General features: G+C 34.4%; 1 protein-coding gene and 1 long non-coding RNA gene across 2 annotated transcripts; one reads left to right on the top strand and one right to left on the bottom strand.

Annotated features, from left to right (window-relative positions):
• The first annotated feature begins 493 nt into the window (after positions 1-493).
• LOC136062195 (uncharacterized) lies at positions 494-3,486 on the top strand. The gene is made up of 2 exons (XR_010624009.1): positions 494-656; positions 2,844-3,486. It is a non-coding gene; the product is annotated as an uncharacterized LOC136062195 (long non-coding RNA).
• A 6,897-nt stretch (positions 3,487-10,383) lies between these two features.
• On the bottom strand, positions 10,384-13,860 carry LOC112015483 (MDIS1-interacting receptor like kinase 2-like). Its single transcript, XM_024047884.2, has 2 exons — positions 10,982-13,860; positions 10,384-10,903 (listed from the first exon to the last, which is right to left on the bottom strand). Exons 1-2 carry the CDS (start codon positions 13,737-13,739, stop codon positions 10,599-10,601), a joined length of 3,063 nt encoding a protein of 1,020 aa, XP_023903652.2. The 5' UTR covers positions 13,740-13,860; the 3' UTR covers positions 10,384-10,598.
• Positions 13,861-17,855: the final 3,995 nt, after the last annotated feature.

Raw genomic sequence — 17,855 nt, forward strand, 5'->3', positions numbered from 1 at the left:
AGTCAATTTGTTCCATATTATTTTCAACTTGCAGTCAATTTGGTCTTTACTATTAACTCAGTAACGAAAAATGTTTATGTGGCTAACAGATTGCAAAGGTAGCACATTAGATGCTTACGTGACTACTAAATTAATAATAAAAAATTAATTTGACATCAAAAAAATGCCATGTCCGATCTCTAAAAAAAAAAAAATTATAACCAAAATTTAGTTTAGTTTCTCAAAATATTTTTAAGAAGAATTTGAGAAAATAAATTAGAGAGAAAAGAAATACATTATGATATTAAGAATGGAAATACCCAACAAAAAAAAAAAAATCTTCTTAAAAATATTTGGCGAAATTAAATTAAATTTATTATTATTATTATTATTTTCATTTAGATCTGATTTGCCAATTTTTAAATGTCAAATTAATTGTTTATTATTATTTTAGTAGCCAAGTATTTAATGTGTTATTTGTGGAATCTATTAGTCATGTTTTCGTTACTGAATTAACGATAAGAACCAAATTAAATTTTTTGCAATATCACGCGGCTCTGTGACTCTGATTGGTGCTTCTAAAACCGGTGCCATACAAAAATTTGGGGAAATTGTGTTCATCTTTGGGGAGATTTAACCGATACTGAGGACCCACCTCGCTTATCCTACCGTATTAGGTAGCGCTCTCTCTCTCTCTCTCGCTCTCCCCGATTCTTCTATGAAATTTTCTGTTTCTTTTTCTGGGTAATTAAATTTTCAATCTTTGTCATTCACATGCTTCTATTTACTTGGTTCTCGAGTTTATATATGTTTCTCTTTTCTAATTTTTCTGTCTGATTGTTTAGAAAGCTTGTGTGTTTGTTTGATTGCAACATCCAACTTAACAAGAACTATTTCACAAAATTCTAGTATATAAGAGCATCTGATATGCAATTGGGTATTGTGTATAAAGAATTTGACAAACGCCGAAGTCACCAGTTTACTTTGGATGGACCTCTTTTTTCGTAACTAGTACTTTGAATGTGCAGTAGGACTCATTTTGGTTGTATGGCACTTGGAATTCATTTAATAGCTAGCGTTCTTTCGTTTTATAATCCAACTATGGCACAATAGCATCTTGCTATGCATGTCAACAATAAAATTTCTTTGCCTTCTGAATTCACGTATGCCATTTGCAGATCAATTTAGTGCATGGACATGCTAGAATTTTGTGCACTTGATCCTCATTTGTCAATGGCTTTGTTTTATTAGGAAAAAAATAAATTAGAAGCATGTGTAAATGGGCAAAAAAAATTGAAAGCATGAGCGAACAAATTAAACGGATACTGATCTTGCATTGAAATATGTGATTTTGACAATAGTGCAAACTATGAATAAAAATTTTTCCATTACTTTTTATATCACCTCAGTTGGAATATAAATGACTAAAACCAAAGATCACTATAATACGTCCCTAATCTGTATTTTATTTTTGAAAATTTGATAAATAGCCAATCAAACTTTAAGTTGGATACTTGCAATTATTGATACTTGCAACTAAAGATCTAGTAGGACTCTAGGCATTACATAATCTTAAACAAACAATTTCCTTTAGTTGCTTAAATTTGACAAAATTTAGTGTCCCATATAATTCATATCCTTGCTTGTCTTAGTCAATCTGTGGATGGCTCTAGGAAAGTCTACTTAGGCTTGATAACACCTGAGAGACAATGAGTGTAGTTGGTCTAGATTCTGGATTAGCATGTAAGCATTCAATTGCCAACTTTATGATGAGTATCAGTTGATTCTCAACCTGAAGCACGGGAGGTGGAATGCATTGGATTAACAAATCTTTCGACAATAATTCCTCCTCCACGGATGAAGTAGGTATGATGGAGATGATTTTGCTAGGATGCCTTCCTTTGATCACTTCAATTTCCAAAACTCCAAAGCTAAACACGTTGCATTTCTCAGTTATCTTCATCATATAAGCAATCTCTCAAAAAAGCATAATATTATGGCAAAGTATACATATGATCTATATTCTATATTGATTGAACAAATAAGTACATTACCTGGTGCAACATAACCATATATGCCGGCAAGTGAAGTTCAATTGGACGAGTCTTGATTAAGAAGCTTAGCTATGCCAAAGTCTGAAACATGAGCCTCATATTCTGAATCGAGCAAAACATTTTTACTTGATATGTCCCTATGAACAATTAGTGGTGACCAATCATAGTCCATGTAAGATAGAGCGTGAGCCACACCTTTGATGATATTCACCCTCTTGTTCCAATCCAATTCTTTTGCTCCTCCATAATTGCTCAAAATTGTGGCCAATCCCCCTTTCAAGGTACTTGTAAATCAAAATTGAGAATTGTGAATGTGAGCAAAAGCCATGCAGTTTTATAATATTTTGATTCTGGATTTCTGTTAATGTCCTTATCTCATTTACACAAGAAGATAGTTTGAACTGGAATGTCATGGCTAAACTTCTTGTTTCTCATGTTCAAATAGTTTAGTTTTAAAAGGTTCCCTATATTTATGGGGATTGATTTGTCAAATCTATTATTAGATAGATCTAGATACTCAAGATTTGTTAATGATCCAAGCTCTGGAGGTATATTTCCAAAAAGTTGATTTCCATTTAACATCAATGCCAACAAAATAGTCAACTTCCCAAATTCATTTGGTAGCTTCCCAACTAAGTGATTAGAAGAAAGATCAAGTGCATGAAGTTAAATGGAGTTTCTGATTTCAAGGGGTATGCCACCTCTAATATTGTTTCCAGCAATCTGTAGGGTACTTAGCTGTGGACACCTACTCTAATTATGAGAGATTTCACCATAAAATTTGTTGTAACTTAGATCATTGTACTGCAGGTTTCTATAGATACCAAAATCTTCAGATATATTTCCAAAGAGTTGGTTTCTTTCAAGGCGGACTCTAGATAAGCTTGTGCAGTTATTTAAGGTTTATGGTATAGGACCTATGAGATGATTGTTGTTTGCAGTAAAATTTTGAAGTGAACCACTCTGACATGTTTTGAGGTAAAATACCAGTGAAGTGGTTTGTATCTAATTGCAGCACAACCAACATCATGAGATTTCCTATCTCTTGAGGAATGGGACCAGAAAGTTGGTTACCCAAGGAAATTGGAACATTACCATTTAACTGATTTTTTCCTAGTTGAAGACTTGTCATGGACTTCAAGTTTCCTTATACTTCAGGAATGGTGCCAGAAAGTTTATTGTCGTATAGGTGTAAGAAAGTTGGGTTGTGGAGTGTACCTAATGATGTAGGAATTGAGCTAGAGAGATTATTTCTTTCAAGTCTTAAAGAGATGGGGGATTTTGGATTCCCTATTTCTGGGGGAATGTAGCCTTGGAGTTTTTTCTTGATATGCTGAGGGTTGATTGTTGTATATATGCAAAAATGTTAGCTATTCTAAGTTTCCAATACTAGAAGGGATTGGACCTGTTAGACTGTTGTTGTTTATGTCAAGTTCAACTAAATTGGGGAGCTTTCCCGATTTCTGGAGGAATAGAACCAGAGAATTGATTATCTAAATTGCTTAAATTACCTAAAGAAATGGGAATGTGACCATTGAGATGGTTGGCATACAAAAAAAAGGTTATTAAGCGACTCTAATTGACCTACTTGTTGAGGAATTGAGGACAGAGCAAGATATATTAGCTTGGATATGTAAGTAATTCAATAGGGACTGTACCATAGAGTTCATTCATGCTAAGATCAACGCATGCAAGGTTAGGGAGAGATGAGAATGAAAATTCCTTTTAAGCCTGTGTTAGTCAGGTTTAATTTAAGTTTAATTTAATTACACTTCCTGCATGGCTGCAAGAAATGCCAAACCAGCTGCATGGGATTGAGCTGGTGTTTTGATCATTAAAAGAATTGGTTGCATTATTAGAAGGGAGAGTCCATGAAGACAGGAGTGGCTGGGTTTCATTTTCAAGACTGGCTTTCCAATTGAGTAAAGCATCTGTCTCTGCCTCTTTATTTACAAAAGCAGAATCAGCAACAAATGAGGTAACATGGCCAATACGACTAGAGAAACAGGGGAAAGTAACTTATTCAAGGTAGACAATGCCATGGTCTTTGTTTTACAAATTGCATACATATCCATACCATTTTATATCAAAGCTCCCCCAGGAATTTCTTACACTACTATTTACAGGATCTAAGATTTGGTAAGTCTCTGAGGTCAATTTCCATTGTTAAATGCAAAGAGATACAGGGATCTGACATAATGGATGACTTACTTTTTGACTGTTTTGATGTGGAAAGACTGTCATTTTCCCAGTCAAGAAAAAGGAAAGATCCAACGTGAAAAGTCTCCAAAATCTTTTTTATTATATCTCAATAACTAGGGAGAAATTCCAAGCAGAATATACGATACAATTGCCAATGGAGCATAAAAATGAGGAAGCTTGTATTTTAAGTCATGGCCTGGGAGTTCTCTGGAAAATTTGGAACCATATGCACTTGAGCATTGAAAAAATGGATTCAATGGCTACACGTTTTCCGTATGGTGCTTTTTTCTTTTTCTGTTCTTTTCCCTTTATGATGTTGAAGGGATATCATGTATATTGCATGGGTTAGGTAGGTAGAGACCCTTATTTGTGTGTCTGTCCCACCACAAAATATCTCACAGAAATTTTCCAATGCTAATCATACGATTGCCAGCCATATACCAGCAATGTTTTCCAGTGACTATATCTCATTCTTTAGGAGATCTAAAAATTAAATGCTTGAGTGTTGAAACAAGTTCAGAGAAATGTAACCACTAACCACCTTCTGCAACCTATTTTTCTAAGTAAGAGAAATAGACAAACTACAGTTGTTTCAGTCATTAGAAGGGTTTACAAATTGAAGTCTACATTTCGTCAATTAACAAGCCTCTTATTCATTTAACCCCAAATTTAACACTATTGGACTTAGTATCCTGTTTTTATAGTACCCTTCTAAGTTCTAAGCCTCTCTATGCACGAAGTACAGTTTACCCCTGACATGAAGTATGTCAACAAAGGCTATGACCTATGAAGCTGGTGCTCATGCTCATGACAAGAACTACATTGGGCATCATCTGTGTAGAACTCGAGCATAGTCTCAGCTGCCCCTACAGTGCGCCACCACTTGTTCTCCTCCTCCTATGCTTTCCCTTAGGGGAGCTGGTCCACTCAAACCCATTTCTGCAACAGCCCTTCTAAAATATTTAGAGGGAAAAAAAATTATATGAACTATAAGATTTCCAAAACATTATTATAATTATTTGATTATAATACTGATCTAGTTTGTATAGGAATGAACAAACAATTGAAGGGTAGTTGCCCTATACTTGGATCTATAGGATAAGAACAGCTTGACAGACTATTAAAGAGTGGTTGACTTATGGGTGGACATATAAGAATCAACCTCTTGAATAGTTTGGAATTTCAATTTTTATTGCACAATTGTTTTTATACTTCAAATTGCAATTTTTTAAAAGAAATTCCAAGATTGGTCTGGGTAAATTTTATATTATATTTATTTTAAGTGTCTAAAAAAGTTAAATATTTAGATGATAAAGTGTACCTGGTTAAAAGCATATCCTATAGATCAGAGTTTTGAAGTCAAAAGCTCTAATTTTGGGAAGATAAGAGTGGTTTGAAAACAGAAACAAGGAATTTATACTATCACTTTACTTTGTTATTTATTTATTTTTTATTTTGAAGTTGAAGTTAGCCCAATGTCCCAGATTTTAATATTTTTTCGTTCTTTATTATTATTATTATTATTTTTTAGGTGAGGAACTTACTATAGTCACATTTTATTAGATAAATTCTATGTTCACAACACTTTTACAATAAATTAGCTTTTCTCGTGCAATTGAATTGACTAAAAATTTGCATTTGATTAGTTGTGGCACGCTTTACCAAAAAACCCTAGCCGAGAAGGTAACATGGGCCCTACCTATGGATTGAGGTGTGAACATGGTGTCCATAAACCAAGGGCTCCTCTGGTTCCACCTCATTTAACAATCAAAAACTTGAATTTGAAAGGAGTGGCTGAGTATGAAAATAGTGTATTTGTCTCTACTTAAACATAGGGGTGTAGAGACATTTTTGAGCTAAAAAATGAGGAATCAAAATAGGAGAAATCCCTTAAATAGTAGTATTATTTAATAATTAAATAACTTTTAATTAATTAATTATCTCTTCTATTTTTTCTCAAAAAAAGAAACCTATCTAATATTAAATACCATATCACACGATTACATACAAAGGGATTAACTCAATTTTATTTCAACCTACTAATTTTAACTAGCCTCATCACACGCGCTTCATGCGTGCGATGAGTCTTTTTTTTTTTTTAGGAAAAAAAAAAATCTTGTGTTTTTATTTTATATATATAATTTTTATTTTGAGAATAAGTGGCAAAGGAAAGGGGAAAGGCGAAGTTGTCGTGACCCATGGATCACAGAGCGGTCTCAATGGTGAATCATCAACCACCAACCCACCTGATGACGGCGAAGAATCACCACTATCTTTGGTTCGTAACCGCTTTGAACTCTTGCTGCCACCCTTAAAGTGCGATCGTTTTGAACCCATTTGGCTCAGAGCATATGGTAGGATGATGAGGCAAGACTAAAAAAAAAAAAGGGGGACCTTGGGAAGAGCTGGTTTCTTCACTCTCTCCCTTGTACTCTTTCTTTTTTTGGCTTTTCTTCTTACCTCACTGATCAGCCATGGTGACAACAAAGGAAGTGGCAAAGTGTCCAACACAGCAAAAGGGAGACTGAAGACCCATTCGGCAAAAGAAAAAAAATCCCTTGTGCTCTTTCTCTCTTTTCCTTCTTTTTTGGGTTTTCTTCTCACCTCACTGATCAGCCATGGTGATGACAAATGAAATGGCAAAGTGCACAATACAGCAAAGTAAAGTCTGGAGACCCATTCGGCGAAAGAAAAAAAAAAAAGAGCTGAGAAGTTTGTCTCTGTTTCTCAGGACCTGATTTTAGTGGGTATAAATAAGTGGTGAGAAAGCAGCTCTTTTATGTGGGCCTGAGGATGACACGCCTTTTACCCAAGGAAAAGGTGTGGAACAAAAAGAAAAGGAAAAGAAAAGAGAACAAAAGAAAAGAAGTACGTGACTAGGAACAAAAGAAAAAGGCATGAAAAGAAAGGAGAGAGTCAGACAAGTAAAATATATGTATGTATATATATATATATATATATATTTAAACATATATGTGTATAAGACAAAAGTCATAAAGACTTTGACATACCTGTTGTTTGAAAAAAATAAGGAAAATGAAGACTAAAAAGCAAAGGAAAAGGTGTGAAAAGAAAGGAGGGAGTCAGACATGTACATATATATATATATATATGCATATATGTGTATAAGACAAATCCATGAAGAAGCCAACTTTGACACGCCTATTACTTGAAAAAAAAAGAAAAAAAAGTGAAAAAAAAAAAAAGAAAAAAGAAAAAAAGGGCAGCGGAAGGAAAGTAGGACAAATATATGTATAAGACAATAACAATGATGGCAGCAACAACATGAGACAAGGAAAGGAAATTTTAGGAAAAGAAAAAAAGTGCAGACAATGTACTAGTTTGTGCAAAGTGCGAAGATTTAATAGGCCATGCTAACATCAGGTGTGGGCCCATACTATGCTTTGTTAAGTGTTCGGAGCTTGCGAAAATTCCGTGAAGCTCACACGCGTGCCGCAAGCGCTACTCGTGTGAGGGGGGCTAATGTTAATGGTCATTTTCGCGACAAATTTTATGGCCCGACGGAATGACTAAGCCCAATTGCTTAGCGGGTCGAACTAATGTATTTTTGTCAATATATTTAGCTCTGTTGCATGGTCCAAGCCCATGCGAATCGTTGGGGAATTGAGTAGGAATGGTTCTGGCGGGTGTGGGCTAGTTCCCATTGGACTTTTTACATAGGCCCAGCCTGTACGTGCTGTGAAGTGGGCTATGGACGCTGGGGGCATCTAAGGCCCATGAAGGAGGTCCAATGCCAGAAATTTCCACCACAGATTTGACTCCATACTCTGTGTGACTGTGCCCCTAATTTTCAGTCCGACTCCATTTTCCCACACCAAGCAGCTGACTCTAAGAAAAAGCTGGGCAGTCTAGCCCACTCAGCCACCCAAATGTAGTCTTCCAAGGCCAACAGAGACCAGAGGCAGTAGCTATAAAGAGGAAGCAACTTTATTTCCATAATCATGCAAAAAGCAACCAAACCTTTCCCTAAGCATAAAACATAATACACCAAGTCATAGAAATAACATCTAAAAGGTCCAAGGCCTTCCTCCCACCTAAAAACTGGTCACAAGCATCCCCTGGTGCTTGATATAAATATGCATCACTAGCCCACAGGAAGGAACACGTTTTTCCCTACAAAAAAAACCCAAGACTTTGACACAAGAACCGAGTCAGCTACCTTAGTGTATGGACGATTTGAAGGCCTGGGGGTGAAAATATTGATATAGGGGAACTCTCCCTCCCTTGCTCGAGACCTCCATCAATTTCTTCCTCTGTGTGACTGTGGGCTGAAATTTCTGACTCATGAATATATGATTTCACACTTTCTTGTGTCTTCATTTTTGTATTGTTTTCTCTTTCCATAAAGCACCATTAGCCTTTGTGTACCCCACATTGCGAATTTTGGGCTTGGCTCTCTAAATAACTAACAAATTTAACGAACCCAAGGGGAGTTTTGGGCTCATTGCTACAATCTTGGCCTTTGTGGCAAAACGTCCCCGACACCCATCAACAAAAAAAAAAAAAAAAAAAAAAAAAAAAAAAAAAAAAAAAAAAAAACACACACACACACACACACACACAGAGAGCAACCCACGGTCAAAAACCAAACCCACCACCGCCGAAGCTCGAAGGATGCGGATTCACTATTGGAAAGCTTGAAGGAAGTTGATTTTGTTGACCCATGCGGAGAAGGAAAAATGAAAGAGAGAGAGAGTTGCCGGAGAAGGAAAAACACGGAGACCCACCATTGATCTAGAAACCCACCGCCGACCTAGAGACCCACCACTGATCTAAAACCCCACCGCCGATTTAGAAACCCAACGCCGATCTAGAGAGTTGCCGGAGAGAGTGAAGATATTGAGAAGAATTAGAGAGCAAGAAGAAGAGAGAGCAGAAAGAAAGAGAGAGAAGGAAGCGAGAGAAAAGAAAGAGAAAAAATGAGAGAGGAGAGAGAAATTGCAGGGTTAAATTATTTTAATGAGAGGGAAACATTAAAAAATTATTTTTTTTATACCATTCAGCTACAGTACCATCATACATTTGAGATGGTATTGTAGCTAAATTTCAAAAAAAAAATTGGCATATGCAATATGGCCTTCCATTGTTGAGCAGTTTTGGGGCTTAAATGAACATTTGGCATATACAAGCCCTACTGCTGATGCTCTAAGTGGATAAAGCAATTTGAAAATTAATAAGAGAGTGGTCATATTTTTTAGGCAATGTTTTAGTGGAAGTTAGAGTTACATTTTTGAACTAAAAAATGAGGAATCCGAAAAGGAGAAATCTCTTAAATAGTAGTATAGATTAGTTATTGACAGTTGTAGAGGCCTTGAAAATCAATTGGTACAGTGTAATATTATTTGATAAAGTTACTTGAAAGTTCAGAAAAAGGGTAAATGTATTAATAATTAAATAAAATTAAATAGCTTACTAAAAACTATGATCATCATAAAGAAAAAGTAAAAAGAAAAAAATTCTTATTTTTTTTATTGTAGGATATTTTAACTCATCAATATAATATTTGTAAAGGTTAAAAGAGAAAGTTCATGAACAACTTTTACCATAACTTTGATGTGGTCGACTATAAGTAGCGGAAAAAAATTGATAGACCGTGTCAAAGTTATAACTTTTGAGTGCAGAAAAACAGAAGCTAACTTGAAGAGTTAATTAAGGGGGTTAGAGTTCACTCAAATCAAATATTTAAAAAAAAAAAAAAAAAAAAACTATTTCCTGCATTACCATGATAAAGTGATAGACCGCTTCAGAGTTGCAGCCTCAAGAAGCAGATGCCTTCTTCTTAATATCGATCTAATTTTGTTATTAAAAGGTTAGAAGCTAGCTCTTTGTTTTTTTGAAGGGGTTACAAAAGATATTGGATTGCTTGCATTCCTTGATGAAACCTTGCAGACAAGAAATGTCACCATCATTGGCCAGGAAGGATCTTGCATCTATATGCGATTATCACGACAGGGATATGCAGAGCATTTTAAAACTAAAATCTTCCCCAATCCCCATTACATTTTTTTTTTTTTTTTAAATACGCCATAACTAAATCAGTTGAAATATAAAAAATGACTAAATCTATCACTATATTAAGTCCTTACTCTTTATATTACATTCGAAATCTTTATAATGCATACCGAATTCAAAATAGCCATCCAAACATGTATCATGTACTGTGCCCTGAAATCTGAGTTACGCTTACCAGCGGTAATTTATTAGGACCTGCAATTAATGATCTAGTAGTACTCTAGCCATTACATAATCTTAAACAAACAATTGCCTTCAGCAGCATAAATCTGATAGTTTATATCACAATCCAAACAAATCACTATATCCTTGCTGGTCCTGGTGAGGCCCCTAGGAAAGTGCATTTAGGGATGAATGTTGAGAAACCATGTGCATGGTTGGTCTACAGGCTGGGTTAGCATGCAAACATGCAATTGCAAGCTTTGTGATGACCAGTAGTTGACTCTCAACCTGAACGGTGGGAGGTGGAAGGCGCATGTCTAACAAATCTTTCAACAATAAATTCTTTTCCACAATTGAAGCAGATAGGATGGGGATCATTTCACCTGGATGTCCTCCTTTGATCACTTCAATAGCCAAAACTCCAAAGCTATAAACATCGCATTTCTCAGTTATCTTCATTGTATAAGCAAGCTCTGCAAACAAACATAATATCATGCAAATGTGTTCATATACACTATGTTCTACATTAATTTTAGACTAGAGTATATTACCTGGTGCAATATATCCGTATGTACCGGCAAGTGAAGTCCAACTGGATGAGTCTGAATTAAGAAGCTTAGCTATGCCAAAGTCTGAAACATGAGCCTCGTATTGAGAGTCAAGCAAAATATTTTTGCTTGATATGTCCCTATGAACAATTGGCGGCAAGCAATCATGGTGCATGTAAAACAAAGCATGAGCCACACCTTTGATGATGTTCACCCTCTTATTCCAGTCCAATTCTTTAGCTTCTCCATCATTCATCAAAATTTTGTCCAAGCTACCCTTTTCAAGATACTCATAAATCAAAAAAGAGTGTTGTGAATGTGAACAAAAGCCATGAAATTTAACAATATTTCGATGCCGGATTTCTGTTAACGCTCTTATCTCATTGAAGAACTCTTTTTGTTGTGCAATCTCACCATCACCCAAGGATTGGAGTTTCTTTACTGCCACTATGTTTCCTGACGATTGATTTGCTTTATAGACGGTTCCATGTCCACCCTTTCCAATGCAAAACATAGCATCAAAACCATGGGTTGCTTCAATGATTTCCTCGTACATTGCTCTTCCATCAAAAGTTGCTATTGAAAACACCTTTTCATCATGCATGTTATTTGCTTGATTTTTACAAGGGTGCTTCCATTTTCTTTGATAAATGAAGAAAATTCCAAGAAACATCATTACAAGTAAAAGTGTTCCCAAAAGAGGAAAAATGAATAAGAAAATGATTTTGTGCCCCTTCTTTGAAACTTGTCTTCTTGCCATACATGGTTGCAATCCTATAACATTTCCACACAAAGCTTTATTACCTTGTATGGAAGCATCTTGAAATGCTTTGCTATTGGGAAGAGAACCCTCAAACTTATTATAGGATATGTCCACATAGGACAAGCCATGCATTTCTTCAAAAGCAATTGGAATAACACCAGATAGGTTGTTGTAGGAGACATTCAACATCTCCAAGCTTTGAAGATTGCCAATTTGTGAAGGTATCTCTCCTTCGAGCGAGTTATGACTCAAATCTAGCTCGGACAAATGGGACAAAACACACATTTGAACTGGAATGTCATGGCTAAACTTGTTGTTGCTCATATTCAAATAGTTTAGTTTCAAAAGGTTCCCTATATTTCTAGGGATCGACTTATCAAATCTATTATTGGATAGATCTAGATAGTAAAGATTTGTTAATGATCCAAGTGCCAAAGGTATATCACCAGAAAGTTGATTTCCATTCAACTTCAACTTCACCAAAGAAGTCAACTTCCCAAATTCCTTTGGAGGCTTCCCAACTAACCCATTATAAGAAAGATCAAGTTCCTGGAGTTGAATGATGTTTCCCATATTAGGTGGTATGCCACCACTAATATTGTTCCCTGCAATCCGTAGGGTAGTTAGTTGTGGACACCTACCCCAATTGTGTGAGATTTCACCATAAAATCTATTGTAGCTTAGGTCTACGAACTCAAGGTTACCATAAACACCAAAATCGTCAGATATATTTCCAAAGAATTGGTTGTCTTGAAGGCGGATTCTTATTAAGCTCATACAATTCCTCAAAGTTTTTGGTATCGGACCTATGAGATGATTGTTGTTTGCGGAAAGTTTTTGAAGAGAACCACTTTGGCATAAGTTTTGGGGCAAAAAACCAGTGAAGTTGTTTGTATCGAGCTGCAGCACAGCCAACTTTGTTAGATTTCCTATCTGTTGAGGAATGGGACCAGAAAATTGATTATCGCGGAGGGATAACCATTCTAGGTTGCTCAAATTGCCCAAGGAAATTGGAACAGTACCATTTAATTGATTTATGCTGAGATCAAGGTCAATAATGGACTTCAAGTTTCCTAATTCTTCTGGAATGGTGCCAGAAAGTTGATTTTCATATAAATATAAGATAGATATATTGCTCAGAGTTCCTAATGACTTGGGTATGGAGCCAGAAAGATAATTTGTATAAAGGCCTAAAGATACAAGAGACTTCAAATTCCCTATTTCTATGGGGATGGTGCCAGAGAGCTGATTTTCATACATGTGCAACCATATTAGCTTTTCAAATTTTCCAATACTAGGAGGGATGGAACCTTTTAGATTGTTGTGACTTATTTCAAGAATAAGTAAATTAGTAAGGTTTCCAATTTCTGGTGGAATGGAGGCAGAGAGTTGATTATTATTGAGATACAAGTAAGCCAGGTTGCTCAAATTACCTATTTCTATGGGAATTGAGCCGTTTAACTGATTTTCACTAAGGTCCAACACCTTAAGATGGGTCAGTAGGCCAATCTGTGGTGGGATTTCCCCCGAAAAGTTATTAGAGGACAGGTTAATATATACGAGTTTGGAGAGGTGACTAATTTCAAAAGGGACTGTACCAAAGAGCTCATTCATGCTAAGATCAACATAAGCAAGACTGGGGAGAGATGAGAATGGAAATTTATGAAGTGTACCTTTTAGGCCTGAGTTCGTCAGGTTTAATCTAGTAACACTTTCTGCATGGTTGCAAGAAACGCCAAACCAACTGCATGGGGTTGAGTTGGTGTTTTGATTGTTGGAAGAATTGGTTGCATTATTAGGAAGGAGAGTCCATGAAGTCAGGGGTGGCTGTGACTGTGTTTCATTTTGAAGACTGGCTTTCCATTTGAGTAGAGCATCTATTTCTGCCTCTGCCTCTTCTTTCACGGAAACAGAAGCAACATTGAATGAGAAATGTAACATGACCAACGCGAACAGAGCAACGAGGGAAATCACTTTTTTGAAGCTAGTCAATGCCATGTGTCTTTCTTTTACAAGTTGCAAACTGATTCAGAATTCTATCTAAAATGTCTGAGCTCTCCCCACAGCATTTATAAGTCCAAGATTTTGGTCCGTTTTCACTGTGATGGGAAAGAAAAAAAAGGGAATTGACTAATTGGATCATTGAATTTGACTATTCTTCAGTCTCACATATTTGATTTTCATTAGTTGGTTGGTGACACATTTTAAAAGCTAAACAGCCAACCAATAATAAAAAAAAAAAACAATGGGTTAAAAGTCAGACCGGGACGGTTCAACCGGTTATAGAGCGGTTCGTTTTAAACACCAAAACGCAGAAGATCTGAACAACAAGCCATCATCCATGGCCATTGTTTGCCATTGATCTGAAGAAAAAGCCCCCCAAAAAATAAAGTAGTTGAGGAGAGGGATTCAATGGAGCATCTAAGCAGCCACAAGCAAGCAATGCAATCAAAGAGTCAGCTAGGGTGGCTTAGAAAAAGTTGAGGATGAATTACTGAGATGAGGTAGCTGGCAAAAAGAACAAGAAGAGAAACAAGTGGGCTGTGGGGGTAGGTGGTTGGGTATTTAATGGCTTTTTTAATAGATATTTTATTATTATTATTTTATTATAAAAGAGTCGTTGTTCACTTTTTCAATAGTGTGTATGTGTTTTTGGGTTTTGGGCTTTTAGTCACCTTTGGGCCACTTTCAACTTTGACGGAAAGAAAAAAGACACCTTACTTATAAATAAACAATAGTAATTAATAATTAATGTAATATAATATAGCTTTCTAAAAAAAAAAATGTAATATATTATATATGTACAATAATGATTCTTATAAATTAAATAATAAATAATAGTACAATTTTATTATTATTTATTTTTTAAAATAATTATTAATTTATTATGCTTTGCTAATTTCATACTAAATAGTATAATATCATATCTAAGGTGTGGGTTTGTTATTTTAATTTTCTAAATATATGACATGATAATTAAACTCACATATGTTTTTTTTTTTTTTAAATTTTTATTTATTCAAAACTAAATATTTTTATTTCAAACTTATTATATATTTTTATAATTTAAAATTATTATTTACTTAATTATGACGTCATTAGTCTGACCCCAGTCTGATCATAAAATTGAGAACCATTTCCTTTTTTTGGTTCTTTGACCGCACCAATTTTTGAAATCATGAAAAAATAGGTTTAAAGATGAAATTTTTTGAGTAAGTCTACTACCACAACAATTTCTACAATTTGTCTATGTGACAAGTTATAAGTGGTAAGAAAAAAATGGTAAGTTTATGTGGGTTTACAATTCCACCACTCATAAGTCGCCACATGGACAAGTTGTGGCAAAGTTGTGGAAATAGTTTTGGTACTAGACTTACTCAAAAGATTTCTCTCCAAACTAGTTTGACGATAAATCCTTCAAATTCCCACTATATCTTTTTATTGAATGTGAATTTTGAAAATCTAACTGTTGGATTACATGATCTTAGTATATCCTACATGCTTGTGAAATTTCAAGAAGATCAAACATGTTTAAATTTCAAGATTTTGAGCTAAAAAATTATGCATAAAAAAGTTTATTGATCAAATAGTAGATATCATCCAAATTGAAAGAAATTTGATATGTGTGTTAAGAACATAAAGAACATGCATCCAATGGTTAAATTTTCAAAGATCTGGAGAGAAACCTTATCCATTTAAGATTTGGATGAGTATCCTGCAATTAGTTTCATGATGGTGGGAAAGAGAAAAAAAAGGATTTGATTAATTGGATCATTTAATTTGATTGTTTTTTAGTCTTCACTCTTCAAACCTAAAATATAATTACACAGATATTACCATCACTCATTTGTTTTAAGCTAGTCAAAAAGATTGTTCATTTAAATAAAATTGAGGGGGAAAAAAAAAAACCCAGTCAAAAGTTAGTGAGGAAGATAATTTGAAAAAGGTAAAAATATTAGTTTCTAAAATTTACTTAGAGTATGTTTGGTATACTGTAATAACTTCTGTAATAAAATAGTTATTCACGTGTAATAGTAATCGGCTCATTTGGTGCATCTTTATCACATGTATTATTTATTACACAAGAATAGCTATTCTTTAAATTGAAGAATAGTTATTCTTCTCGTTAAAATTAACGTAATAATTATTCCTTAGAGCATATAATAGGTTTTAAAATTAATATATTTCCAAAAATATAAATTTTCCTAATACATCATCTTCTTACTAGCTTTCCACATGTAACAACTGAATTTATGGATAGTAATAGTTATTTCAATTAATTGTCTTCTATTCCTAGTAATAAAGATTACTATTCCTAATGTAATCTACATTTAATGTACCAAAACATATCATTGTGAAACACTTTTAGTCATTTAAGTTTAAATGAGCGTTATTGATTGGTGAATTATATAAAAAAAAAAAAAATGCATTATTAGTCTCTCTATTAACTTATATCAATTGCGAGTTCCAATTAACTTACTGGTAAAGTCTCTGATAGTTGAATAAAAGATCTGGGGTTCAATCTCTATAGACGTCATAAGTTGAAACTCTCTCAATAATATATATATATATATATAATATATGTTTCCTTACGTGTCTAATGAAATAATATGTTTGGCATAACTAGTAAATTTTTCAAGCAAACTACCAAAATTGGTGGCTTAACTACCAGAATCACTAGTGCAGAGGTCCAGTGTTTGGACTGCTAAAACTGGCAACTGTAATTGTGGCTCTGGTAACTACTATTGGAGTGGTGTTTTAATGACTGAATTGCTAGCATTGGTGGTCGAATGGTATCTTTGGGTGATCAAACTCGGCACTGGTCCTAAAGTGGCAACTTTAGCCACTGGACTGCCAACACTAGTTGTTCAACACATCGAGCCGGTGACCTACCCAAATGGGGTGAAGGAAGTCGCTATGTGTTTTTGTAAAATTTTTACCAATTTTTTAAAGGTAAAACATTTTACAGCTTTTTATAAAAGATTTTACATCAATGGAAAATATTTTACAAGTTTGACCACATTTTACATGAAACATAAATTGGAAAATCATTTTCTAAAAATTATTTTACTCCAAAACAAATGAAGCATACATACATCCTATTTCACACATGTTTACACTTAGCCATAAACTAAGGCGCAGCTAGGATTTTTCACTCTCGGGTGGGGGGGGGGGAGGTTCAATAATGTATTTATAGGTTAGTCTATAACTCATAACTAATAACCATTTTATTATTGAAATATAATTATAATCTATGATGATAATGTGAGAAAATAAATATAACTACAAGGAAAACAAATTGGTGATATGAGAAAAAGATCAAAATTTGTTAAAAAATGATGATTGTGGTGATAATGATGAGAGAAATAAATAAATAAAATTTGAAGACCAAGAATGAAAAGAAAAACATACCAATTCGAGCTACACACATTGCATTTCACAATTGTAAAAAATTTGTATACTTAGAAAAAATAAGAGAAAGGCACCTGAAGGCTAGAGATTTATTTCGTTTTGGTAAAGTGTGTGTTTTGTTTGGGTGTACATTTGAGAAACTAACTAAATATTGGAATTTTTAAATAGCTAAATGCAGTCCTTGCTAGATTTTAAAGGGAAAAAACATAAAAATACATTGGATTGAATTTGTGACATTCTTTTAAGGAAAGTCATAAGTTTTCATCATTCGAAAACAAACCAAAACAACAGTAAAAAAATGATCATGAATTGTGAAGACGATGAACATCCATAGCTAATTAGAACTCTAAAACCAAGGACTATCTTCTATCGAATAGTTTAGAAACTCTAGTTTTTTTGGTATGTAATGCAAGTAGGTGGACCGCTTGGTTATCTTCTCTTTTATGAATATTGATTTAAACTTGATATTATTTAAACCAAGTTAAGAGTAATCTTGACCCTATAAAAAATTTTGGAGGGGCCAGTCGTTACATTTTATAAGGCCCAATTTTTTTTTTATTTTTTTTAATTTTTTTTTTTTTATAATACTATAAAGAGGGTTTCAAAATTTTGGAGGGCCACTTTGTGTCCCTCCTCCCCTAGCCATAAAATGCATTGTAATTGTTAATTAATCTTAATTTAAAATCATGATTTCAGTGTAAA

The sequence above is a fragment of the Quercus suber genome, unplaced genomic scaffold, assembly GCF_002906115.3.
Source record: "Quercus suber isolate HL8 unplaced genomic scaffold, Cork oak 2.0 scaffold_390, whole genome shotgun sequence".
Taxonomy (NCBI): Eukaryota; Viridiplantae; Streptophyta; class Magnoliopsida; order Fagales; family Fagaceae; genus Quercus; species Quercus suber.